This window comes from Nuphar pumila, unplaced genomic scaffold (assembly GCF_984573655.1).
Source record: "Nuphar pumila unplaced genomic scaffold, dmNupPumi1.hap1.1 HAP1_SCAFFOLD_1987, whole genome shotgun sequence".
Classification (NCBI taxonomy): Eukaryota; Viridiplantae; Streptophyta; class Magnoliopsida; order Nymphaeales; family Nymphaeaceae; genus Nuphar; species Nuphar pumila.
The window spans coordinates 372-28,000 of record NW_028323814.1 but is presented as its reverse complement, the minus strand read 5'-3'; the positions used below and the strand labels follow the sequence as shown (position 1 = coordinate 28,000).

Here is a 27,629-nt window from a genome sequence, read left to right as displayed (position 1 = left end):
AGATCATCGAGGTGCTTAAGGGCAGGGGTTACACCCGCGTGGTCGACCTCTCGGGATGTGCGTCACCCATGCCACACAAGCTGCACTCGTTCCTTCTTGTTTCGCGTCTGCAGGGGTCCGAGTGCTGTTTGCAGTTATGCTTTGGCCGATTGATGAAAGGGACGTCAAACCCAGAGGTTGGTTTGTCGGATGCCTGCAACACTATGGCATAGTCTATGCCTTAGTGTCGCAGGCATCCTGCAATAGTCTAAGCCGTAGTCTACCCCTCCGTGGGCGATGGTGCACACCTTCTCGTCTGACCTGTTGTGAGGTGTGCACCATGCCCCTAGTATAGCATACGGATTATCTTGATGCGCTTTTTTACAACACTACCGCATCGACATCGACGTTGGCATCCCCAAGAATTCTTGGGAAGTCTGACCCTCCATAATTTGCGGATCCTCTGCCTGGCCCTCTACTTTTACAGGGCCGGCCTTAGAAGGCTTAAACACACGTCAATGCCTTTGACAGATGATCGCAACCCAAAGAAGTCGCATCACGAGAGCAACTCTCAGCAGAGATTCCAACTACCCTATGACCGCTAAAAGTGCCCCAAATGGCGATCGCTATGCCTGTACGACCGGCATATTTCCGCCGTCTCTAAATGCTTTGTTTTCCCTTTGGTGCCGGTTCTGTGAGACAGAGGAGCACGAACGGTTTTGCCTGCTAGCTCTCAATGCTGGGCACCCTGTCGCACAATTTGCGCCGCATTCTGACATCACATGAGCACACCAGAGGCCTTGAAAGACAAGGCTGTTGGCGAATCTTCAAAGGTCGTAGGGTAGTTTTACCAACGCTTCTTTAGTATTACCAGATGCAACTTGGGCAGACAGCCCTTCAGGTGGCGCACACAACAATTTAAGGAGTGCCGCAAGCTAGGATCGTTTAAGCCCTCAGCAGGCGTCTGAAGTTCGGGCGATCAGGGAAACTTGAAGGTCGTAAGACACGCCCGAGACGCTATGGCAGCGACAAGTGAGGCGCGGCGTATCGAGGTCAGGAAAAGTTGTTAGTGTCCCACACACCTAGGGTCCTAAAGGCCTTACCTTACCTCATCTAGGGTCCTAAAGGCCTTATCTTACCACACCTAGGGCCCTCAAAGCCTTACCTTACCACAGCTAGGGTCCAAAAGGCCTTACCTTACCACATCTACGGTCCCAAAGGCCGTATCATACCACACCTACCCGAAAGGGGCAGCTTTCACAATATAGCGAGGCAGCCGTGGCTGAGACGGCTTTGATGAGATGATGTATCTTCTTACAACACTACCGCATCCACATTTGATGAGATGAGCAATCGCATCCTCCTTGCCATTCCGTCCCATCGAGCAGCTGCGATGAATCAGCTACTGGTCCAAGGACGCCGCTTTTCCTCTAACAGCGGTAGAGGAAGTTCAGGAAATTCGGCGTGGGCAGAAAGCATTAGCTTCAATCAGATATAGCCTATCTTTGTAAGAGATCAGAGAAAGAATACATTATAAAATGTCCAACCCTATTGTGCACGAGCGCCGCATTGACACAGCTGTGTGAGGTGCAGGGGAGGCCAAGGGTAAATACTTCGAGGGAACGGGCGTTCTTGTCATCGACCGCATCAACGGTGTGGCGTATGTGTCACTATCGGAGCGTGCTGACCAAGGGATCGCAGAGGAGTGGGTGGACGCTCTTGGCTACAAGGAACTTGTCACGTTCCGGAGCTTCGACGCCCGCAGCATGCCCGTTTACCACACCAACGTGATGATGGCGATCGGCACCGATGTCGCAATCGTTTGCGGCGAGAGCGTTGTGGATGCCAACGAGCGGCAGCACCTCTTTGTGCGCACCCTCATGATGATGACGTATTTGTGTACAATGTCACCGCATCCATTTAGACATTGGTGATTCCAAGTACTACACGGGAGTCAGTGCTTCCATCCTTCCTTGAATCCTGAAACGCGCACATTGCAGATATCCCTTGTTATTGTAGCCTGGACAACAAATGGGCAGTCACCGTGCGTTGCGTTGCGTCACGTTTTCTGACCATGGCTGAGCAGGACAGAACAGCTGGGGTCAGCTCCTGCAATAGTAGCTGCATGAAGGATCGAAGGACCTGGGGTATCAAGTTCTTTGCCACCTTCTAGCGATGAGTTCTTGACCTGATTCCCACTCAATTCTGGGCACGTCAAGAAAGGAAGCTTCCGATGTGATGGGGTTTGTTGTGTTTGTGCTGCTGGGGTGTGTTTCTGTGCATGCAAGAGGCACCCGGGAAGGTGCTGCTGTCCCCATGTTGCAGATGACGAGGCTGCACATGCAGGCCACACTCGGCAAGACGCACAACATCATCGACATCAGCAATGCTCAGATGGACTCGCTCTGCGGCAATGCCCTGGAGCTTGAAGATGGCCGTGGGCTGCCAATCATGTCGATGTCATCCCAGGCGTACTATGCGTTGACCAAAGAGCAGCGCTCTGTTATTCTCAAGCACTGCGCCGACATCGCTCATGCGCCAATTGACACTATTGAGAAGGTGGGAGGTGGCAGTGTGCGATGTGCACTTGGGGAGCTGTTTTGACCTGGGTTGCTGCCTGCATTACTGTAGAGTGCTTGCAAGTGAGTTGAACAAAAAAACCTTGTTGAGAGTGCTAATCAGTTCACCATATGAAACCTCCAAGCTGGCCTCCAAGGCTGCTTTGAAGTTGTTACCGGTATGCAGAATGAGGCGCAGTTCAGAACATGTGAAAGCTGCACAGACTTTTTACAGCCGGGGACACACGGCCATCGAACACGGATTTCAAACATAGGACAGTGCACTTTTTGAGGGGCAGTCTTTGTTGACCAGGTGCTGATACAGAAGAAAAGTATTTGTTCCTAGTAGTTTCAGCTGCAGCATCGCAAGGCACACTCCGGACCCCTCATTATTGACCGATGCACAGTGCATGGACAGCGTCATAAACTAAGAAACATGCACACACATGCGCTGAATAATCAATGCCAATCAGCGCCTGGCGGCAAGCATGGACACAGGAAGAGTGAAAACCAGACCTCTGTCTGGGCTGCAACCTTAGAGATGCAGAGTAGAAAACATAAGCTGAATGTTCAAAAACGTCATAAAACCCACTTTCGTATCGACAGACGAAAAGTGGCGTGACTGCGAGATGCCTAATAAAACACGGCTTTCATCGCAGATCACGATGGTGACCACCTTGGCAAACAACGCACGCACGCGGCAGGAAGTACATTCCGGCACATCATGCTAGAACTGCTGTCAAGTGTCACCACGATGCTCGAGAGTGAATATGTCTCTGCATCACACATCCGGACAGAACGACACAACTACTGCGCCGCAGCTGCAAGCCTTTGCCCGTATGTACATCATCTGGACGCTCCCTGATCCAAGTTAACATCACCCACACTTTTCACGCCAAGCACAGGCTTCGACATGCCAGAACATGTCGGCCCACAAAACGTGGCGTAAAAGATGTGGGGTGTGGGGGGGGGGGGGGGGGGGGGGGGTTCATCACTTAGCCTCTCTGGACTCCCCTGCGCCACACTGAGGACCAGTAACGGCGTCTTGAGCCAGGGAATGGCATCCAGCAGCTACTTCACATGTCGAGATCATCATTCCACGTGTAAACGCGAGGAGCGATCACACATGCCTGCACACCTTCGAGAGGGCAAAGCACACTTGACCTCATGTGTCGAGAGTGCCCCGCACGCGCATGTCTGTTGGTGCGAGGGGCATGCATCCAAGGCACATAATAGGGTGGACTGAGCAGGGAATCATCAAGCAACCAAAACGCGCCCAATCCTCGTCAGAGGCGGTGAGCACGAGGGCGCAGGTTGGAAGGCTGCGTCACGGCATACTCCTCCGTAGTGACATGAGGGCACAGCAGCTCCGGGCGGACCCACGAGTTCTCACCAGTGGTAGGATTGAAGTAATAGGTGCGCTTGGTCTTCTCGTCACGGTGCTCCGACCAGCCCTCCGGCAGGGGAATCCAGACACAGGTGCGGAGGCCCTCGCGGATGGAGTCCTTGTCGATGTTCATGCCGATGAACACGATGGTGTTAGTGGGCTGGGCGCCCGGCGCGAGGGTCGCGCGCTCGAGGTTGGCCGGGCCCATGCTGAAGGTCTCGTGCACGCCTTGGATGACAAATGGCTTTTCGAAGCCGTGCACGTGGATGATGCCTTTTGTGCGGTAGATGTCTCGGCCGCGAGCAGCCACGAGGTCCTGCACAGTACCGGCACGTCACAGATCTGCTTGTACGTGTGCACACAGTGAGTCGACGTATGTTGCACTGTTGCAATCAGTACTTGCTCGTACTTACGCACACGACCGGGGGGCGCATAGCCTGGTTGGTAGAGACTTCGAGTACAGAAAGTGCGCTCTGTTCACCATCCAGGACTATTATGCCATGGGACCCCTAATCCCTAGGACACATGTGCGCTCCTATCTACCATGTCGAGGTGCCATACGTCCAGGCGGCAAACCAGGCGTATCTGAAAGAAGGTACAAATTTCTTTCTTCGACCTGCCAGGGGGGTGCAATGCGTGGCGCCAATGGTAAGGACACAGCTTGCCATGAGCGAGTGCTCCCAAGCATACCACCACCACTCACAAAACTGCCACGCACGTGCAAGTTCGGACGGCGTCGAGGCCCGTGTTCGCCACAGCATCTCAAGAGTTCGGGACATTCCGTAAGACGGCCATGTTGAGAGGTGTTACCGTGCAGGGTTCGAGAACACCATTGCTCATGAAGCTTTAAGAAAATTGAGAAAATGCAAGTGTTTGCCGCCGCAGCAGAGCCACAAGAGATATGGGGGGGCACGCACCAGCATGAACATGTTAAACCGATACGCGTCAATTTCACCGTGCACCGTCACGCCAATGCTGCTGACGCGGCTTAGATCATGCAGACGCTTTGTCACGCGCTTGGGTGCTGCTGCCAGCCGGTGTCCCTGGCCACTAATGCTCGATGGTGAGTCGCAGGTGGTGGACTTCTTGACTGGGCGTGATTCATCCTCATCGAGGGCCGCGGTGTCAGCGGTCCGCTTGGCGCCCGCCTCTGGCACGGTGTCTTCAGCAGGTGTGTTGGTTGTTGGAGGCTGTTCGTCGTCGTGAGGGACCGTATCTCTGCGTGCATTTGAGACGGGGGGGGACGGAGTCGGAACCGGCGGACGATGTCGTTCCGGCCTGGCAATTGATGTTGGCGCAGGGGAGCGCGTCTCTGGAGGGCGCCTCGTCGTCTTGCTCCTCCTCTGAGCCTCGCAGGAAGTCGGGATCAATCTCCAGCGCGCGATTCACCGAGAAGAAGTTCCGGTCCAGAATCTGCGGTACTCGGCTGTGTCAATAACTCGCAACGTGTGCTCACCCCGTGCTTTGCCTTTGGCTGTACCATGATGCATATACAACCTTACCAAGGACGATCACAGAAACAGATTGTGCCCGATCCAAGCGGTCTCCAGAGTATCAAACTAATAACTCTGGTCGCCACCAGTGCAGCCGTGTCGCTTGTGTTGTTTTACTACTACGAAGCTTCAAAAACAAACCACGCAGCATCAATAGAGTGCCGGGGCCGTGCAGCAAGACTGAAGCCTGGTCAAGTGTAGTTTATAGAGACATCGGCCAAAAAGCATAGCAAAAAAGCCCACCTTTTCCATCCAGTCTACAGAGTCCGACCCATCCAGCTGCGTGTGGATGACCTCGGCTGTTGCGTTGATTGCTCGGACCTCAGTGAGGACTTTCTCGAGGTGGCCCTTGTCCACGAGGTCCATCTTGTTGATGAGGATGAGATCCGCAAATGCGATCTGATTGATCACCTCATGAACAGTGTTCTCTTCGTGCCCCTCCTGGAGATGCTGGAGCAAATTCTTTGCATCAACAACACACCTGCATTGGCAACCAATTTAGCGTCTGAGGGTTGTCTCGAGCAGAGCTACCCTTTCCAATGTTCTAGCCAAACAGGGCTGACCTTAAACATCGCTGATGCAGCAGAGGTAATTCAGATTAGGTGACCAAGGCAGCAACGCCAGCACACATTGGGGATCGGGAATTGTGATTTTGGCTTAGAATTGTTGGCATTTTGGGACTTGCGCATTCTGTGAACATGTTAGAACGCAGATTTTGTAATGCATCAAAAACATAAAGTAAGCGCAAGGGGAAGAAGCATACACAATGCTGTCGAGGCGGAAATTGCGGCGGATCCAGGGGTTGGAGAAAAACGTGAAAGCGACCGGTGCGGGATCTGCGAGACCAGTGGTTTCTAGGATGATGGCGTCGTAACCCCCACCAGCTGCGCCAATCCTCTGAAGGTCCGCGAGGGCTTTGACAATGTCTTTGCGCAGGGAGCAGCATATGCAGCCGCCTGGGAGCGACATTACGTCTTCACGCGACGTGAGTTTGTCAGACACTGCAGAACAATGACGTGAACAATCACGGGACGTCAGTGGACCGAACGAGGCTTTTGCCCAGCTTTACATCCGATATATGTGATATGTAATGTCATAGCCAGGAAGCGTAGTAGTAGCTTTTGCTGAAACTGGCGGTTAGTACGAGCTGCAGGAGCTGAGGTGGCGTTCAAAGGACTGCCAATGGTCGTACATAGGTTAACGCAACATGAATGCGTTTTCCACGCAAGGGGGAAGCTAAGTCATATATTTATTGAATGTCATCAACGAGGGTGATGATTCGCGGCGAGGGGGTGACAAGTCTTCACGCCATGGTGAGCACCATTGTCGCATACTGTCGCATCAAGATGGCACTCGTTGTCCAACCTTCAAATTCTGCGATTTTCACATTTACAGATGCTCCTGAATACAAATGTTTTTCCTTGCTTGAGAGTTTGCAACAAAAACGAGTCGGACAAAACCCTGTAAGTAACCCGTACGAACCACAAACATACAAGAGTGCGCGACTGCATCCCTACACCGTGACCCCAGGATTACGGTTCTAATAGAGACTCGATAAGCCCTTTGCCGAACGAACGCCTTTGGGGAAACAAGCTTCCAACGGTTTCATTTGCAAAACACCTACACGACTGTTCCGACCGTTGTACGAGGGTCCTCTCCAGACCACTATTCTAAGCGACGGGGCATCGCCTAGAAACAGTGCTAAGAAAAGAAAGCCAATGCGTAAGGGGACACAGGGCAGATGGAACCACGCGAAGCAGACAAGAGCAAACACATGGCGCACCTAACGCACTGTCCACGTTGACCTCGCCGTATTCATTCTCTATCACTGCCAGGCGTTTCCTTTTCTCCAGCTGGGTGAGGATTTTGTTGAGCAATGTGGTTTTCCCAGCTCCAAGAAATCCCGTCAGCAGCGTGACGCCCGTCCACTTTGAGCCAGACACAGATGTAAACGTTGCCATCCTGGAGTATGTCACAGCACGAACAACGATAAATGCGTTTCACTAACTCCGAATGGAGTGCGAGCCAAGAGTAAAATTCCACGTCAATGTGATGTGCCCACCGATTCCACAGCGGTAGCTTGGGTGGAAGCAAGCAAGACAGTGACACCTGCAAGTGTAAATTGAAGTGCGTATGGCGTATGATAGCGCACGAAGCGTGATATTACAAAAAACACCGGGTAACGCCACCAACAGCTCGCGAGTCACCAACACGCTATCAAACACTACAATTCAGGGTGCTTTCAGCAAGTAGATTTCCCTGATGCACAGAACCGTGTGCTACTAAAGGTACTGCGAACATCTTGTGTTCCTTCTTGCTGCATGAGGTTTCCGCTCACACAAACGAGCGCATGCGCTTTTTTGCTACTATTCTCCTTATTCCTGCCTATCTGGATCGCACCACCGACGGCTCTAGATTCGACATGTATCTGAGTGGTAGATTCACCCATCGGATATAAACCTCAGGGAGATACTACAGACAAAAAAATATCTGAGTAAGGTATCTGTGGTTGGAGTGTGTGAACAACTTACAGCAGACCTCACGCGAGCGCAGACCGTCGAATCTTATACAACAAGAAGCTGCCATTTCACTTCATCACCTGGCCATGCTCTTGAGCAGGGTGTGGGCAGACCACAGCTTGGCAGCGTCTGAACAAGCAAAGAACAGCAGCCTGAAGGTGTTGCAATGGAATGTATTGGCTGATGGGCTGGCCCAACACGGTGATTTCGATAGGGTATGGCCCTTGCTCGTTGCCGCTTGAGCGTCAAGGTGCAGCGAAGGCAGCGTCAAGGAGATGGTGATGTGTAGTGCAGTGGACAGCAGCGCGTGATACGCACGAAGACGAGCGGCCTGGATTTTTAGTCACATAGATGAGGCATTGTCAATTAGAGAAATCAATTTGACACGTTCGGGTAACATTAATACAATACGCTGTCTGGGCGCGCAGCAGAACTCGCCGAAGGCTTTGACAACTCGCGCACTTTTCGTTGACCAAAGACACTGCAGACGGTGTGTCCAGTATTCGGTCAGCACCACCAAGGGACAGAGATGTTTTACATGGACAACCGTTTCACCTTTCATGAAGTCTGCGTTGCAACTTTGCAATCGAATGGGTTCACTTACCACCGCCAACCGACACCACCAGCGTGCAGATACCTGTGTGCACACAGACACACAGAGACGAGTATTGTTTCCAAGTGCGCATTGAATGCTGGGACATCCTGCTTGATTGCATTCTCTTTATGTGAAGTCCACACACAGAACACGTGCGTTTCCCTCGCACGCCCCAATTGCTGCGCACTTGAAGGCCTGGTCAGAACGTGTGCGTTAGGCATTGGAGCCAGTTCCAAGACGTCACGCGGGTCCGGTATGCCTACCATGCGTAGTCTACGTCGTGGACGACCCGCACGGTTGCCAAGTGAGCACCCTTGCCAAGGGAGGCTGCCTTTGTGTAGGCCATCGTGTCCTAGCTGTCTTCTTTGACAAGTTTCCGTGCCATGCTGGTCAACTACAGTGTATCGTGCCGAATATCCTAAAACACCAGCGTCTAACCAACCATTTCAGAAAAGTTTCTGTGTTCCATTCTGGTGTCAAGTGAGAACATGCTCTTGTGCAGGTGCCCAACCAAGTGCTCAGCTGGGAGCACCGATGGCCTCTCATCAAGGCCGAACTCGTAGCAGCGGCGGCGGACATCGTGTGCCTACAGGAGGTCAACCACTTCGGCGAGGACTACCTGCCTCACATGGAATCCCTGGGCTACCAATCGGCACGCTTTGAGAAGCGAAACTCACCTGCGCTGCTGCTAGGGTTCCCCGCTGACGGGTCGGCCATTTTCTGGAACGCCCGCAGATTTGCATGTTGCTCCCCCTCTGAAGGTGCTGCTATCCTCTTGAGACACATCTAGCACACTTGTCAGCGTGGATCGTGTATCTCGACGCAGGGCAGGAACGAGAATCATCCGCCTGAGAAATGTATCCCTATGCAGTGAAGACGTATGCAGACCCACAGGTGGCGGCTATCAATGAGTGAACCAGTCAATCGCGAATCGTGGCATCTCCCTATAAAGTTGCACACTGCGTCGACAGGGTTGTGCTCAAGGGGCGTCCTCATGTCCAGCGCAAGCGCACAATGATGACAAATCCGCTCATTCCGCGCACAACTCCGCCTGTCATAATGATGCTGATGTATACTTCTACGCTGCCGCGCTTACATGGACATCGGCAGATCAAAGTACTTTTCGGAAATGATGAGTGATTCAATGCGACACAACAGACTACACTGCGACTGCCGTTCTCTGGAGCTAACCAGAAGCAGTGGCCTCGCAGGTGTCTCGTTCTGCAACAAACATGATGGCTCGGAGATGAGTCAGGGCATGCTGAGCGTGCTGTTGCGCTGCACGGTCACGGGGGTACCGATCCTTGTAGTGTGCTTGCACTTGAAAGCCAAAGCCGGCAAGGAAAACGAAGAGCTGCGTCGCGAGCAGGCGGTGCAGGCCCTCGAGCGCGCCGACCAGCTGGCCAGAGACGCGCCTCTTGGAGCAGGTGAAACTTGCGCGCTCCTAGTCTGCGGAGATTTCAACGACACTCCCAAGTCAGCCTGCCTTCAGGTGCGCATGGCGCACAATAATGGTGATGCTTGCTTGTTGAAGATGATTGTTGAACATTCAATGAACACGGCGCACCGACTGCCTTGGCGTGGTTGTACTTCACGATAAGGCCCTGGAATGTTGGCATAGCAACTATCAACAGTTCTTTCTGGTAGTGTCTCTCCCAGATCAAAGCCCTTAGCTCTTTATTGCCGTCAGGCAAGGGCGAAACCAGTCACGGCTGCCTGGTGTAACAGCACCTTTCCCCACCCTGTTACCGTAAGCTAGACAACACTTGCCCAAATGCCCAGCGTTGTGTTGCGTCATGTTGTCTATTTAAAATTTTGGATCCATAAACTAGATAGAATAAATCACGATTTCTGGTGCATATAGGTACCCTCGGGGCCGCGTTGGGTTGCCCCAATTTGTCAAGTGATGTCTAGATATCAAGTGATGTCTAGGTACATGAGTCACGCCACAAGCGTCTTGCGGTGCAGGTGTTTGAAAGCACAGGCTCCATTGTCAGTATCTGGGACCCCTCATGTCAGGGAGGTGCGGACACAGACCGCGTGGATGCCGAGCCTCCATTTACGACGTTCAAGTTCCGAGGCGATTTCCAAAAGAAGTCAGTGATCGACTACATTTGGTACAGCCATTCACATATGCGCCTAATTAGCACCTTGTCTTTGCCGCTGGCAAGCAGCATTGGCGTGGATGGTTTGCCGACTGCAACTTACCCATCCGATCACATTTCGGTTCTCTGCAAGCTTGCCTTGATGCCCGCCGCCCCTTCTCAAGACAGACGTACATGCTCATGAAAGTCATCAGGGTTGATTGCGAGAATTGCATGTAAACGGAAGGTCCTACGCCACACACCAATCCTTGCAGATTCAGGTCGTAAAGAGCTGCGCAGGTCGGTTTGCATTGGCCTGCGTACCATCATGTGTGACATTCATTTCAGTGCCGGCAATGAGAGTCACAGCCCCTGTGTATGCACGCAGCATATACACACACCAGCTTGCAGAGAAGAATAATCACGACATCATGGTGTGATCATGCCGTCAAGAAGATGGTATCAAGCCAAACTGACACTCGCAAGTGATGCAGAATCCCATGCGTTGGCAGGCATTGCGCAGGGGCGTCGGATCGGCCAAAGCACTCTCGCCCGAACTGTCAGTTAACGCCAGCCCTCTGGATGCCAGGATGGCGTGTTGTGTTTTGCCATTCGTTGCGCTCGTTGTCATCTTCGGCCTCAGTACGCATGCCATCGGCCGCCCCTGAGGCAAGCAGCTGTTCGGCAGCAGCAGCGCTGCGACAGCAGTGTGCAACCCGCCGCAATGGCATCATAGTACGCGCAAGCGCTATTTGGCCTGCTGTATGACGAAACCGGTGGCGACGAGCGAACTAACGGCCGTGATGATACATTTTGAGGTAACAAGTGCAGGAGTACATTGTTATCGACTACGCGCCTTTGGTTGACGTCTTCACCAGTTTAGGCTGGCGCAATGTCATCCAAGCAGCTCTCTGAGACTCCACCTATCCGGCCTATCTGATATTTGAAGGCTTTCTTTCATCCAAGATGTCCAAGCAGCGGTTGATGATCACGTGCTTTGAAACGCTATGAAGAATGAAAGCGGGCTGGCTATGCAATATCTTTATTACAGCTCCAGCTCCCAGGAATTGTGAACCCATGAGGCAGCTGTGCTGTCTTCCCTCCAAAGTCACTTTCTCCCTGTCTGCGTTCAACAGCGTTCATGTATGTACATGTATGTTAGCTGAGTTTATCGCCTTTGAGAGCTGTTGGTGCCTTTTCATTGGCTGACGGGATGGCCAACAGGACAGATGCGGATGCCGCGACCGTGCATGGCACCAATCCTCAGACCTTGATAGAGAAGATTGTTCGCTCGAAGATTTACAATTGCACGTACTGGAAAGAAAGCTGCTTCGCTCTCAATGCAGAAAGTTTGGTGGACAGGGGTGCAGCTCTGCGGAGCGTGGGTGGTGAGCTCCTCAAACTCCTTTGAGTGGCTATGTCATATCCGGACGAGCGCTGTGTACCGGTTTATGATGTGTTTCAGAAACAAGTTGTGAATGATGGAGCATTTGCTTGCGCTATGGCTTGTCAAGGAGGCTCTTATGCATGTATGCCATGGTGTTGCAGGAACCTTTGGTGGCGCCCGTTTGCCAAGCGAGTTTCTGTGTCTCGTCTTGAAGATGCTGCAAATTCAGCCAGACCGAGAGGTTGTCCTGGAGTACATTCTGCAGGAGGACTACAAGTATCTGCGGTTGCTTGGTACGCATGCATCATCATTGTGACCTCCGATTCTTTAGGTCGAAACGCATGCACTGGTTGATGTCCATCACATCTGAGTGCCGTGAGTATGCCGAAACTCCTGGAAAGATGTTCAATGATCATTGTTCATGAACTGCATCACAAGGACCATGTCGTATGATCAAAGCTGCACACATGGGAGGAACTGGGCAGCCTCAGCAAGACTTCTGGCATCAGGCGACAATTACAGTCACAGCTGACCTTGTAGGCATCGTGCCTTTGATCGCTTTGGTGCGACCATGGTCCTGCGGACAAGACCACACTTTCGTCTGCTCCCTCAATCATCTGGAAGCAAAGTGACGATAACCATCTCATCAAAGATAGTCATGCATGCCAATCACAATTGTATGATAATTGAATGACAATGCATCTTGTTACAAATCTGACGCGTCCACACTGGCACGGGCAAATCCAAGTGCTGCTTGGCACTCAGTAAGCAGACATCAGAGACTCTTTTTGATGACCCTTCTGATGATTCGAGTCCTTGTCATCTGGTACTTTGTACCTCTGTTTCGCCCTTGTTATGCATCGTCATGCAAGGTGCATGTGGTAGAAGCTCTAATGTGTATAGCTTGATACCCGATGAGTTTACTCATTCATCCATCAGCATGCTCCAATCTCCGCTCAACATGAAGCGAGAATAGCGAACTCGTCTGAGCCAGCCACGAGACTTCCATTTCGTGCCACTTTCCGGATTCCTCTGACATGCTCCACCGTCTTCGGCCGGTGCTGTCCTCCTTCCATTGGCGCAAGGTCATCTTGGACGTGTCCTTGCCTATTTCAAGCACGGCAGGCGCAACATACTTCAACCATGTGTCAACCCAATTTCTATCAACCCAATAGAAGGGATTGCATGCTGGGGTACATGGGGTTGAGACCTGACCAGCCCCAGGAACTCCATGTCAATAAATGAGTAAATCAGGAATCATGTACGTCCCCTACGCCATGAAACACGGCGCGAGGGACTTACCCACGGGGCATCATACCTGCCCATTCCAGGTCAACGCATCGCACAATACCTAGTCGACCTGCTGTCCCCGCCATAGGGTCAAACCCAGCGTTTCGCCAAACCCTGTAACCTGCGGGTCGCGATGCCTGAAATGACGTATGATTTTGTAGACGAGAATGGTGGCCGAATCCCATTCTGGCAAACAGCACCGCAGCAGATCTTGCTTCCTTAACAATAGGTTGTCAGACGCCAACATCACTGGCCAAACCATGCGACGGCTAAAACTGTTGCAGGCGCCTTCTACCTACGGCTGGTGGGCAAACCAGATGAGGTGTATCGCTACATCGAGCCGTTGTTCAACGACCCGCGGAAAGCGCGCCTCAAGCAGGCTGACGGGAACTATGCTCTCACTCACATCGACGCTCTGGCGGAGGACATGCTGTACAAGGACTACATGTTTGACATCAGCTTGCCTCGGCTGCCGCAGCGCATCACGCTTGAGAAGGAAGGCGTCCTTGGTTTGCGTATTTCCGGCCTTGGCGACCATGATGTCGCCACTCTCGAGGTACGGCTTCTTGGCTTCTTTTCCAGAGAAAATGGTCAATTTCCCCGCTCGAGGTACCATGCATACCTGAGAAATTACTGAAGATTTGGCATAGTTGATGGCATTAGGCAAGCAATATGGGTAGGACACAACAGCCTTGTACAGCTGTGCATTGTCTATGCGAGGGGCGGTCTTTGCTTGCGTAATGGTCCAGTCACTTTTGAGCCATTAGTGCGTGGTCATTTTGGACTCTTGGAGTCTAGCGAGCGACATTCGTTGCTTCTGTACCGCTCACATCATGCATGTTCGTGCATCGGCTCCATGGAACCTTGGAATCTTGTGACCAACAACGGGCAGACTCTCCTTCGAATTTGAAGCAATCAAAACTCTTACTGGCTGATCAATGCGTGTGACACCATGAGCTGCCAATGGCTCCTTCTGTCCTTTCCCAGCAGCAAATGAAAAGCACATTGCAACATATTCTCAGACACTACCACTTCTGTATGAGTCTACATGCACCACTGCCACAAGGCCTCAGCCTCTCGCAGCATTCTACGTTACCCTACGACCTTCAAAGATTCGGCAACAGCCCTGTCTTTCAAGGCCTCTTGCGTGCTCATGTGATGTCAGAATGCAGCGCGGATTGTGCCCAGCATCGAGATCTAGCAGGCAAACCCGCGCATGCTCCTTTGCCTCACAGAACAGGCATCAAAGGGAAAAACAAAGCATTTAGTGGCGGCGAAAGTTTACCGGTCGTATGGTAGCTTGGCCTGGACTACTGCTACTTTTTGTTTTGCCAAACCTTGTTTTGGACGTGACAACCGTAAGATTTCTGAAAAGCATTCAGCCTGACTGCATCAACGCTGCACTTCTTGCTGCTTCAACCCAATGGGGTGGCTACTTACAACCTGGGGCATCTAGCCTGAGTCATCCATCAATGGCATTACTTAGAGGCCAAGCAAAAGAGCTTCGGCAAACACAACGAAACCATCCATCTCAGGACATCTGGTCTCCAACCAGTGTTTCGCCAGATCCTGTGTTTTTTTGGATCCAGATACCCGAAAATACATGAAATTTAAGCAAGAATGGGGTTCAATGCCATCTTGGCGAAGCACTGGCTCCAAGGCCCTTCATGGTGGAAATGTATGCGTGTCTGTTTCAGGCGGAGGCAGAGAAGGAGGCGGCTGCCGCCGAACAGATGATCGTGGATCAGGACAAGCAAGCAGCCGTGGCAATGGCTCCAGAGGCACCTGCACGTGTGAGAGAAGCGGCGCCAAAAGCGCCCCGCACGAAAGCTGCCGACGAACCTGACTCGCGGCGGAGTCACGAGCGGGCGCGCGATGACGCAGGCGACCGAAGTCGCCGCCGTGAAGATGCGCGCGAGCGAGATCGGCCGCGCGATAAAGAGCAGGAGAGGGATCGAGGGCGTGACCGGGAGCGCGACCGTGACCGGGATCGCGACCGTGACCGGGACCGTGATCGGGACCGGGACCGGTCGCACAGGATGGGTGACCGGGATAGAGAGCGCGGCAAGGAGAGGGATCGGGAGCGTGAGCGGGACAGGCCGCGTGAGCGTGAGCGGGACGCTGGCAGAGATGAGGGGCGCGAGCGGCCGCGTGACCGGGATCGGGAGGAGCGGGGGCGCGATAAGGAGTTGGAAAGGGAGAAGGATAGGCCGCGCAGGGATCGGGAGCGGGGTCACGAACGACGCAAGGACCGCGATGATGACAGGCCGCATGATGAGGAGAGAAGTGAGCGGGAAAGCAAGCGCTCCAAGGTGCGCGGTTCTTTGTGTCAGCTGCCCAGCATTATTTTCGCTCGTGACTCAGCTTGTTCAAAGATGAAATTTCAACAGGTTTTGCTTTTGAACCTGCATCCTTTGGAGCTGCTGAGCTTCAGTACGTGCTCAGCCGCCTCTCTGAATTTGAGGATCAGCTGAAACACCATTCGGAAGAACTCATTGAGAAAACTGGTGGCAGCATGCCCCACTTCACCTTTTTTGGTACCCCAGGGTTGTCAGGTCCTCTAAATTGCAGCGGAGAGTTGACCTCCTGGGCCATGCATACTGTGGATGCTTGCTGTCGAAACGCACCTGGCCTTGGGTTAATGGGCAAGCTGCATGAAGACTAGCTTTTTAGCTATGGTATGGCAGAAACATCGACTGACATCAGAATTGCTGACAATCATGCCTTGTGTTCGTCTGCATCATGTCGTGGTTTTCGATTGATGAATCACTTTATGCCTTGACCAACGAATCCGTCCCCAGCATCTCATAGGACTTCATGCTACATGGATGATGTGCTGCATGCCACCTTCTTCTTTGACAGGAGCGTCAGTCTGTGGTCTGCGGCGTACTTGCACCATGGAGGTGCTTTATGGGTGGGCCATGGCCGTCGTTATTGACACGTTCGGTTTGCGTGATGGTGTTGTGTACGTGCAGAAAGATGACGGCAGCTTATCCATTGAAGAAACAAACAAGCTGCGGGCCAGCCTCGGATTGAAGCCCTTGTCATGACGTCAAGCATCGCCTGAAGCATCGCCTTCTCCAAGATACGTGACACATGCGACGGTCACCCTGCCACCGATTTTGAGTAAGTCGCAGGAGACTGACAATATGCCGTGTGGTTACTCGGTGGCTGATTGACATATCGATCAAGATTTTCAGCTAAAAGGGTTGCGTGTTCATGGCAGAGACAAATTTCCCGGCGTGGCAGTGCTGCATGCGTCTACGAGCGTTCCGGCACGCGAAAGCGGAGACAGACGGCTGGGGTTTGCAAATTTCCCACAACATCAATTTGTGTCAGAGGAACTGACTGCCTTTCACTGTATGTCTTAAATCGTAACTCGCACAACATGCGCGCACGTTGGTCTTGGTACATCGTGGTGACTGCAATGCAGCCTGTCATGCTGTCACCACGAGTCACCACCACAAATCGAAACCGTCCGATCATTCCGCATGAGCCAGTGCATGCCATGCTCCAAGCGAACTTGCACATCAGACAAACCGAGCCTGGCTTCTGAATGATTTCACTGTGCAATTTGGCTTTTCCGCTCGTTCCACGTCACCGTGTAGTGCCTTGGACACACCTGGTTGTCCAATGAAGGGCGTCGCCATGGCTCTAGACGATAGCCTGAGAGGCAACGACTATGATAGTTGCAGCGATACAGGAAATGAAGTGCAGGGGCCTAATGTTGGAGCCAACATCGCTAAAGCTGGGAAGAAGCACCAAGGCTTGCGAGACATGTTCCATTTGCCAGTGGACGAGCAGTTCATGGATGCCTATCACTGCGCATGGCGGAATAGCATTCTCTTACAAGGACGGCTGTACGTGTTCGAGCACTACATCTGTTTTCATTCCAATATCTTTGGTATCGTGACGAACCAGGTTCTCCCCGTGTGCACCATCCAGAAGATCAGCCTTGCAACGCATCTATACCTCCCAAACAGCATTGAAGTGCTGTGCAACTCGGGAAAGAAGTTTTTCTTCACGTCTTTTCTTAGCAGGGATGAAGCATTCGAACTGATGTACCAGTCGTGGACACGCTGTCAGGCGACGGAAGCTCTGGCGAATGCGCAAAGGCCAGAAGGCAAGGAAAGAGACACCATGCCCGTTTTGAGGGGACCATATCCGGTATGTTACCTCATGTGAGATGTCGGTAGAAGTCTTGCCTGTTCCTTGAGTGACTACTGGCTCCGCTGGGATTATTTAGGAGTTGAGGAACCCTGAGTTGCGACAAACCCTGTCTCGCGTTACACATTGAAGCTCACATTCACCCTGTACAATTTTTAGCAAAGGTATTGTGATGTGGATACCGCTTTTATGCATCGTCGTTGTGGGTTACAGCGACGACTTGTGGAAACGGGTTTGCCGTTAAGTTTGTTCCGATAATATCTACGCTTGTATCGTGCAAGCCGACCAGCTTCCAGCACCCAGCTACCAGGAAGAAACAGTAACATGATAGAACTGCTTACGATGATGTTCTCGGTACAGACCATACGAATGGTGCAAGGCTCGATGGTAATTTCAAACGCGCTTGCAATCCCTTGCACATGTATGCGGGCGCGACGCCGGTGCGAACTTGTAAACTATTGAGTCCAGCATCGTCGACTGTATCTGCGAGTGACAAGGTAGCAGCGTTCATCCTTCAACCGCTTCGCTGTTCTACTTCTCGTTGTACCGTTGGGGCGGATGCTCGCTGACAACTCGCCTTCCCATTGACGCCGATCATATATCATTGATGATGCTCGTAAACATCCATGGTATGCCGATACAGGAAGATGATACTGGCCTAGGCGCCACGATGAGCTTTTCTGGAGAAGACATGAACCAGGGTGGCGACTTCACGTGGCCAGTGGTGCCTGGGGATGCCCCCGTCTGCAGCACCAAGGATGGCAAGGAAGTCTGGACGAGCGTGGCGGATTTGCACCTCCCTACCGCTTCTTTGCAAGACTTTTCCAATCTCTTCAAGAACGACAGCGATTTCCATGCTTCATGGCATGCAAAGATGGAGGACACGTACGTTGCCCAACCACATGCAAACATGTGCTGCCCGAGGGTCGCGTGTTCAGAAGAGCGCCAGTCAATGCTAATGTCTTCCAAGAAGTTCCAGGGTTGGCTGTGGGGTCAGCAGCGCACAGCAGTGTGCTTGCCAATGCAATGAGCACTCTTGCCAGCGCAAGTGTGCAAAAACCTAATGCAGGATTCGCAAGGCAGTGTACTTTTTGGGTCTGTGTCCCTGGAAATACATGATTACCTGAGGCAGAAATGGGGGTGAAACCCCATACTGGCGATGCACTGACCTAACGGACTCCACATCTTTCAGGATTGCGCCGGATGATTCAGCCAGTCCGCAAATACGCTGGGACATGGAAGCGGCTGGGATGTAGGGAGGTGAATGGGAATGTCCTGATCTGGGGGGATGATGATTGCGACGTGTCTTGTTTCAATATGATGCTAAGGCTAGGGCAGTGCTGCGCCAGACCTACTGATTTTTCGGCTCCAGATGCCGGATAATACATGAATTTTCGGGACAGAACTGGGGGTCGGGATATGGACATCAGCAGTGTGACGACGAATCGTCATTGTACAGCATACACACTCTGTCACACATACATCACATGCAGCACTACCGCATCCACATGAGCAGCGTTCCGCCAGACTGATTTGCAGGTCCAGATGCCCCAGAATTCATGAATTGTCAGGGCAGAATTGCGGGTCGCGCCACATTCCGGCGAAGCACTGCACATGAGCATTGGCGACTGTTGGCGACTTCCAGAGCAACTCGGGTGTCTGCTGCAGGAATGTACAGTACAGCGATTGGATGGCCAAACCGGACATCGGCAAGATTCGTGATGCAACGTTCACCGCAAAAGTGAGAGGGGCAGGGCCAATGGCACCAGCAACAGCCGACTGCCATCAAACGCACCGTGGCTGTCTCCACATGGAAGGGGCTTCGCCTGTGTTTGTCCTAGAAATAGAACAGGTGCGGTACTGTCAGTACTTCGCATCAACTCAAGTCGGCATGCTCAAGTTGGTGAGATTCGCCAGAATGGGTTCCGACCCCCATTTGTCCCTACATTTCACGCATTTTCGGGCATCTAGACCTGCAAATCGCACGGGTTTTGCGAAGCGCTGGGTACCATTCAATGTTGCGCAGTCCTCGCCATCGCTGCAGCCGTGTGTAGTGCTGACTTGGCACTTTCGAGCTTCGTGCAGACCACATCGATTCCCATTCCAGCCCAATCAGACAGAGCATTCGAACTGTCACTGTCACCGTGACTGTCAAGGATGCACTACGCTATGTGTGAATGCGTTGAGGTTGACACCTCTGCATCCACATGGACGTTGCCGAGTCCGATTGCACGATGAGAGCCTGCCATTGCAGATGCAGTCTCAGCTGTGATGCTTCCCTTGAGAGCCTGCCAATGCAGGTGCATCCCCATTGTGATGTTGCCCTTGAGAACCTGCCAATGGAGATGCACTCGATTTCCTCTATTTTCTGAATACAGCAAAGGAACTAGTAGTTTCTGTTCCTGCACTCACCCCCCAAGTGTGATGTTTCTTTCTGTACGCAGTCGATGCCAACGATTCCCTTTGGGGAGTACTTCAAGGTGAAGAGCTGCTGGAAGGTGTCGCCAAAGAAGAACTCGCTCACGGAAGCCGGCATCCAGGTCCGCATCTTTGTCAGAGTGGACTTCACCAGGTCCACTCGCCTCTCGAGCCTCATCGCCAACAACACGATCAAACAGAGCAAAACCGCGTATGCGATGCTGAGCCAGCTGCTGAAACAGCGGCTCTCTGCCGTGGGAATCGCCAACGCTGAAGCTCTGGAGAACCCTCTTGAAGCTGCATTCAAGGCTCTCTTGCCGCGAATCCCTTTGGGTGCGTCGCCTTCGCTGTGCATGCTCTTTCAGCGCGTTTTCGAAGGGAGAATTGTCACAATTCTCCCGCGTTTGGTTGGTCTCAGTCACTCTTCCAGACCCCGCCTTGACGTTTGCATGGTTGAAATAGGTCCACACTGCAGGTCTATGCATACAAGTTTACTGGGTGTCATGCGTTTAACGAGTTCGACCAAACGTTGGTATTGTTATGGTAAAGCAACTCTGCATCATGGAGCCAGTGCTTTGTCAGAATGGGTTTGACGCCATTTTCTGTCCCCAAAATCATGCGTTTTCGAGCGTCTGGATCCGAAAACACCGTTACGCTTGAAAGCCTCGCTCAGCACAATGCTCCGTATCACTTACTAGATTTTGTTACACAGAGAGACAGAATCACCATAGCTCAGGGCCGCACAAAGACTCCACCAATTAGAGGCTCGCCCTTTTCCATCACCAGCACAACAGGCAGCGGCCTGCATACACGCAAAGTGTGAAAGACATTTTGTGGATCGGCAGTGCATGAACCACACACTCGCAACGGTAGAATGACCCCTTATCGCACGTCAGCAATAGGGACTCACCATGTTTTGAACATGTTGATACATTTCGCTGAACATGGTTATGTGCACAGGCTGGCGCTGGGATGTGGAGAATCATTTGAACGGGGACTCCGCGAAATGCCCACCTTGCGCATACAGCATGCTCTCTACTCTTCTACCCTCTGATACCCTCTCACGTGTCGTCTCTGCCATCTCTGTGCTGCTGGTCATATGCCTCGCCGTGCTCGTGGATGGCATACGACTCGGTCCGGACCGACCCCACATTTCGGGCCTCTTCAACGCTTCAAACCTGCACCATTACTCGGACCCCCTTCACGGCCTCGTCACGGACATGTCAGCTCTGCGTCACGAATTCGCCAGGCTGCGCAAGTCGCTCTTCAGCGCGCCTGGTGCCGAGGAGGGTGGGCGTGCAGGAGAGCTTGCGGCTGCTCGAGTGAACGTCACCATGCTCCAAGAGGACATGCAGGAAGACGTGCATGAGGGGGGGCGATCAGGGGTTGAGCCGTCAAAAATACACATTGAGGCTGAGGCGTCCAATGAGGGGGTGGGGGGCTTCGCTGACGCTGATGCGGATCTCCTTCAAGATGATGTCATGGCGATGACTGCGCTTTTGCGCAGCTTGCAGTCCCGGATTCGGACGAGTCGACAGTGCTCTACTCCTGCTGAGCAATGACATTGGTTCCCTTGGCTGTGGAGCGTTGTTCGAGACCTGGTTTGGGGACGTTCCATGTTCTGCTGGCTCGTCTGCAGCAGCCGGCGACACCTGCCTTAAGTGTCGTCTACCCCCTGTGCGCATCGCTATGTGCCGAGGCATGCCCGGGCAGTGTTCCATCCAGCAGGGCCATGGCCCTGGCTTTTGCCCTGCATAATCAATCGTTTGTGGGTCCGCAGACCCCAAATACTTCGGGAACCTGGCTGGACACTGCTCCAGGTCATTGCACGGAAGTCAACCTCGCTGAGAAACGGTCCTCTCTCTGCACCAGCTCTTTCGGCGTGCTTTTTACTTTATATGTAGGGGGGGAGATCTTGTATGCAATGAGCAGTTGGGTTGGGTGTCCAATTGTCACACTCGTGTGCGCAGGTTTGTCTATCAAAGCGTTAGGCTCACCAACGGTTTGAGCGTACACCTTGGAGCCCGAAATTTAAGCACCTGGGACCGCCTCCTTCTGGTGACGCTGCTGGCGGCCAATATTGCATGTTTGAATAGACAAGAGACGGACACGAGTAGCGTAATCATCCTCCAGAGGCACAGCTCTGATATGGAACCATCCGTGCAACGGAATATTATGGCATCGTGGTGCAGTGAAGTTGCGCATTTTGTTGCGTCTTGCGCTTTCTTGGAAGTATTTCCAAACGTTTTTGCAATTTGTGCAACGACATCTGCCACGATGCTGTGCTTTCCTGTATTTCATGGCAATTCCAATTTCCAGAACATGTGAATTCTGTCGTCAACCAAATCATGCGTAGATCATTTTATATCATAACAAAGGACGATCCCTGTTTACTCCATGGGAAGTCGTTGCCATTTCATGTGAGAAGCTGTGTATTGTCTTGATTCTTGTGTTTGTGAAACGTGCTGAGACATGCGTGCCCGAGAGTCAGAGCCGGAAGCGGTGATTCTTTCCTTGATAATGATGATGTATCTTTTTACAACACTACCGCATCCACATGTCTTGGAAAACCTCTCTGGGTTTTATGGATCGTGCATACAATTTTGGTAACTTTGTAATAACATGTTCTTGTCATACTGCGTTGTCATGGGTACGCCGCGGCGTTGTGATCTTCACACGCCAGGTGATCAGAAGGTGAGAAACAACATGCCATGCGTGTCTGAAGGCACTGTATCTTGGAGGTGTGGCCAACAGTTGACGGCAATGCTTCCCAGCTTCCTCCTGGATTTCACATCCTATTAGATTCTTGAAACGGTTGGAGGTCTTGGATGACAAGGTGGGAATTTGGCAACTAATTGGAATCTCTGTTGGGAGTTGATCTCCTGACAAAGATTCTGAGTGTGGGTTGCGACGACCTCCCAGAGGAATTGACGGGTCGTTTCTGGTCAGCTGTGGCTGATCTCCTTTCTTGCAGGGTACAAGACGAAGACGAAGAAGACATGTCAGGTCAGGTTATGGTATGTCAGGCTGGTCCAGGTACGCTTGCCTCAGGTGGTGGTAGTGATAACACGGATTCCCAAGTAGTTCTTGGAGTTGCCAATATCCATGTGGATGCGGTAGTGTTGTAAAAAGATACATCATCATTAGATTAAACCACTCAGACCTTAACAGAGACTGCGAGCATGCGACCAGGGAAACTGGACGGTAGGAGAAACAGCCATCCCTGTGCCGCGCGATATGAGCCAGTGCTGTCTGCTTGAGGAACATACGCATCAAGGAATGTCTGACTTTTTTCTTCGCTGACTCTCGATCAGCAGGTTCCGGGTGATAAACATGAATGTACAACAAGACACGAAGCAATCAAGGACGACATGTCATGCATATCTCGAGGTATATGAGTTGGTATGGTATGCCAGCTGTGAGGTATGTGGGCTAGCACGGCTGCCAGTCGCCTTATCAGGACGCTACCTTTGGTCCGCATCGAGGAGGGTCCGTGGTTGCAACATGGGGCAAGCTCCTGGAAGAGCAGGCGGAGATCAAGCAGCTGGAACGAAAACGAAAAGAACAGAGTTACGCTAGCCCAAAGAGGTGGCGTTGACGAAGGGCGAGATCAAGCAGCTGAAACGCGCGGGAAAATAGAAAAATCTCTTCACTTCCATAAAATCGGCTGTGCCGGCAGGTTTGCCGACCATGCGGGTGATGCAGGATGCCAACCCATTGGTGCGCGCTCATGATGATGAGAGAGCTTGACTAGATGCCATGTAAGCACATCCCGACTGTTCTTGGCCAAAAGAGTGACCTGCCTCACAAGCGTTTTTCGGGTTGCCCCAGCCACGAACAATAACAAGCACGCCATTCTCCCAGCACACTTCTAGACCACACTCTCCGTGATGAACACGCTCATGCGGATGCGCAGCGGAGTGCCTCGGCTGATGTGGCAGAATCTCACAAGTGTGACCTCGGCACCGCCTCCGCAGCCAGAGTGCTGATGAGGTCGTTGCCTTGCCGCGCTCGAGCGTTGAGCGCGACGACGTCGCCGACGTCGCATGTCATCGCCATCGCCTCGTGGACGGCGACCTCGAGGTCCATAATCTTTGAGCTGATCAAGAGCCCGCTCTCTGCGCTGTGCGTCAACTGAGCTACGCGGTACTGGAGGTCGTCGAGGAGACCCCGGAAGTTCAAGAGCTGCGGCGGAACGCCATTTCCGGGCTGCCATTTCCCTGTGCGGACTTGCTGCATGATGTCCGCAACGCGCATCAGGTCCGTCATTTGCTCACACAGCACATTGATCTTGTCCTCGTGCTGCAGCACGTTTTCAAGGAGGTCCTGCTCAAACGCTTTGGTGGCCTGCATGTAGACAAGTTTTTTCATCTACAACTATAGCATTTACAAGTATAACAAGTATTATTTTATATACAGACCCAAAACACAGCAGCCAGAAAGGGCGGTGACGATTGCTGACGTCAGGTTAGCAGGCAAGACAGTTATGGCGGACCTCTCCTCGAAAAAAACGGATGCAGCATGCTCCTCCCCGCACGAAGGAGAGTCTGGCAACCAGCAGACGGGATCATTCCAGCCTTGGCAAGCACAGTGTGCGGTGTGTGGTGCTGCAGCAAGGCTTGTGATGATGATGTACCTTTTACAACACTACCGCATCCACATGGACAATGGCAACTCCAAGAACCACTTGGGGACCAATTGTGAGCAATCGGAAAGACAGAAGCTGTGGAACATCGCTTCGGTACTGCAGCTGCTTGCTTGGTGATTGCGGGCGCGACATGCCCACCACAGTGCTTCGCCAGAGCGAGGTTCGGCCCCCATTTTTGTCTGGAAAGTCATGTATTTTGGGGTACATGGACCTGAGAACTCAATGGTATTGGCGAAACACTGGCGCACCTCCAGGGTTTCCTTCAGCTTCTCGTTGTTCTCGACCTTGTGCATCATGGTGAGGCATTCGTATTGGGTGCGCTGAATCTTGACCCCGAGACGACCAAACTCGGCCCCGAGTTCGTGGCACACTGCGCGGAGCTTGTGAGTGAGCTCTGCCAGGTTGGCCATGTGAGTCGCCATCATGACCGACATGAGGGGGACGCCGGCTGGTGTGAATGAGTCTGTTTTGCCGCGTTTCAACTTTTCCTTCTGGTCCATCCACGCCTGGGTGAAGTTGGTTCCGATGACGGAGATGGGCAGCGCAAGCACCTACGATCACGGCACTGTGAGATTGCTGGCCGGATTGAACAGCCTGCCAGCTGGCAAGGCATGCTCAGTGTTGTACCAGAACGGCGCTGGCTCAGTGCTTCGCCAGACCCACTGAGTTTTGGGGATAAAACTGGGGGATAAAACTCAAACCCCATTCCGGCGAAGCACTGCACTGGTTCAGTCATCATGGTTCAACACTGAGGTTTGAGACCTCTGATAGTTCCAGACACTAATGACACACAGCTCCATCCCAGGTGGCTGCGGCCGACAGCTCGTTGTTTGAAGGCTGCATCAAACGACTGATCCAGCCGTCTGAATCAGCGTGTCGAATGACCGTTGTTGACAAGGCTGTTTACTGGCTATGGCTCAGCGTGTCGAAGGACTGTTGTTTAGAAGGCTGTTTACTGGCTATGGTTTACAGGACAAGGCTGAATACCACAATAGTGTTCCCCGAAGTGTATGACCTTGCACGTTTTGCTCAGGGGAGCAGCCTTAGGGCAGAAGCCAATGCCCATGTGGATGCTGTGGTATTGGGAACATGTGGCTGTGGCTGTCTTGTACCGGCGCGCTCTTCAAGTTTGGCTCGTGCGAGCGGCCGCGCATTTATGACAGGCTTGCTTGTTCCGACCACTCAATGAGCTGAATCACTTCGTATGAGCTGTCTTGCTTGCTTGTCGACTGTTCCCTGCCATCACCTATGAGATGTAAATTCTGGTAAGCTGCGCCACCATCCTGGCATGACGCACATGGCCGCCAATGCACCTGACGTTTGGAGCTGCTGTGGGCAATACTTGCAAAAGCGGGCGATGTCGACCATGCAATGACCTGCCGGTCCCAGTGCATGTCAATGACGTTGCGCCACAACATTCTCACCGAGATGACGCCGCATTGGCTCCCCCGCTGGGATTGCATCGTTCGTTGAGCCACCATTCCGCACACTGCCTGGCGTATAAGCTGCCGCCATTTCAGCCCACTCCGCGGCACGTAGTCGTGCTCGATTTGCCCGGCGGACTTCCTGTCACCCGCAGCTTGGCGGTGCACCCCTGCCCATCCTCTTTTGTGCATGCTGCACGGACGGAAGGTGGCGCAGCGGCGGCACGGGATCAGCTGAACCGGACAAAGTGCCAATCCGCTGACCCCAACGGCTACGCATCCACTGTCGCACGAGACGTTCTGCCGCAAGGGCAAGCCGGCGATGGAGCTGTTCAATACTCTTGCAACAACAGCGAGTGCTGGCGGCAATGTACTCAAGGATGGATTTGTCACCAACGTGCTTCCGGAATTCAGCATCGGCCTATGCAGGGGCAATGCGGCGATGTGCCGGCGCTCTCTTCAATTTTGGCTCATGCGAGCGGCTGCACGTTGATGACAGGCTTGTCTCTCCCGACCGCTGAAGTTCAATGAGCTGTATTGTTTTGAACGTGATTACTTGATTGCCTGGTGACTACTTCCTGCCATTATAAGTGATGGAACGATGATCACGTGTCATTTCCTGCCATCACCTATGTGATGTGGCGATGATGTATCTTTTTACAACACCACCGCATCAACAGGAGCATCAGCACACAAAACCTGTGTGCGAGTTGCCGTACCATCATAGCCAGAATCATTGCCAGGGCGGTGACGGTCTGTCCAAAGATAGTGGTGGGATACATGTCTCCATAACCGACAGTCATGAGCGTCACTATCATGAACCAGAAAGTCGCGGGGATGGACGAGAACTGATGATGCACGATGACATCGTCCTGACCGTACGCTGCCAAAGACTCCAGACCTCGAACGCTGGAAACGTTGCCAGCGAGCTTGACGTCGAAGAACACCTGTGCCTCACCTGTTTGTCAGTGCTTCGCCAGAATGGTTTTCGACCGCCGTTTTCGTCCCGAAAGCTCATGTGCATGGGTGGGAACAGTGGAGTGATTACATCTGGTTCTCGTGACCGGTTTTGCCCTTGCCTAAGGGGCGTTTCGGAAGGCAATCAAGTGCTCAGGAATGTGTGTCGAGACTGTGAATGCATTTTCGGGCATCTGGACCCGAACAGTGACAGGGTCTGACAAAGCGCTGGAGAAGCACTGGATGAAGCAGCAGTCAAGCGCGGACAAAAGCATACATTGGCTGCGCATCATTTGGATCAGTATCCAAATGAGTAGACGGTAAAAATACAACATTTTTACTTTGTGAACCCTCAATGGCACGCTGCAACTTGCCCAGACCACACGCGCTACACTACCGGCATTGGCATGTACCAGGCACGGGGTTTCGACAGACAGAGTGAATTCTGGGTCCAAATGCCTGCAAACATAAGAATTCTGGGGACAGAACTGGGGGACAAGCCCCATTCTGGCGACAATCTGGCCAGGCATACGCTTTCCGCAGGGGTTAGGGCAGCAGGGGAGTTAGCACTGACTGAGTATAGTGTGAGCGCACTCGCTGTCCAGTATCTGGGTTGACTGCCCAGACGCGGTCATGCTCGGCCTGGTAGATTAGCGCTGAGAAAAGTGTGACGATGATGCCGAGGATGAACAGGAGCATGACCATGACGTCCCACGACTCTTT

At 52.6% G+C, this 27,629-nt stretch overlaps 3 protein-coding genes across 3 annotated transcripts; all 3 read left to right on the top strand.

The window, feature by feature from the left end:
• The first annotated feature begins 7,550 nt into the window (after positions 1 to 7,550).
• Positions 7,551 to 9,321, top strand: LOC149808916 (uncharacterized). Its single transcript, XM_089995096.1, has 3 exons — positions 7,551 to 7,555; positions 8,037 to 8,151; positions 9,034 to 9,321. Exons 1-3 carry the CDS (start codon positions 7,551 to 7,553, stop codon positions 9,319 to 9,321), a joined length of 408 nt encoding a protein of 135 aa, XP_089851222.1.
• A 2,507-nt stretch (positions 9,322 to 11,828) lies between these two features.
• On the top strand, positions 11,829 to 16,342 carry LOC149808915 (uncharacterized). Its single transcript, XM_089995095.1, has 7 exons — positions 11,829 to 12,003; positions 12,164 to 12,295; positions 13,577 to 13,848; positions 14,990 to 15,031; positions 15,212 to 15,578; positions 15,683 to 15,829; positions 16,155 to 16,342. Exons 1-7 carry the CDS (start codon positions 11,829 to 11,831, stop codon positions 16,340 to 16,342), a joined length of 1,323 nt encoding a protein of 440 aa, XP_089851221.1.
• Positions 16,343 to 19,906: 3,564 nt separating this feature from the next.
• On the top strand, positions 19,907 to 21,439 carry LOC149808914 (uncharacterized). Its single transcript, XM_089995094.1, has 2 exons — positions 19,907 to 20,210; positions 20,838 to 21,439. Exons 1-2 carry the CDS (start codon positions 19,907 to 19,909, stop codon positions 21,437 to 21,439), a joined length of 906 nt encoding a protein of 301 aa, XP_089851220.1.
• Positions 21,440 to 27,629: the final 6,190 nt, after the last annotated feature.

Excerpts from the sequence above, each read along its gene's own strand:
- LOC149808914 (XM_089995094.1), top strand. The coding sequence starts at position 19,907 with ATGCCAACGATTCCCTTTGGGGAGTACTTCAAGGTGAAGAGCTGCTGG. Across the intron at positions 20,211-20,837 it reads CTTGCCGCGAATCCCTTTGG|GCTGGCGCTGGGATGTGGAG; the intron begins GTGCGTCGCCTT and ends TTATGTGCACAG.
- LOC149808916 (XM_089995096.1), top strand. Across the intron at positions 8,152-9,033 it reads AACACGGTGATTTCGATAGG|GTGCCCAACCAAGTGCTCAG; the intron begins GTATGGCCCTTG and ends GCTCTTGTGCAG.
- LOC149808915 (XM_089995095.1), top strand. The coding sequence starts at position 11,829 with ATGGCCAACAGGACAGATGCGGATGCCGCGACCGTGCATGGCACCAAT. Across the intron at positions 13,849-14,989 it reads ATGATGTCGCCACTCTCGAG|GCGGAGGCAGAGAAGGAGGC; the intron begins GTACGGCTTCTT and ends TGTCTGTTTCAG. Across the intron at positions 15,579-15,682 it reads GCCGCATGATGAGGAGAGAA|GTTTTGCTTTTGAACCTGCA; the intron begins GTGAGCGGGAAA and ends AAATTTCAACAG.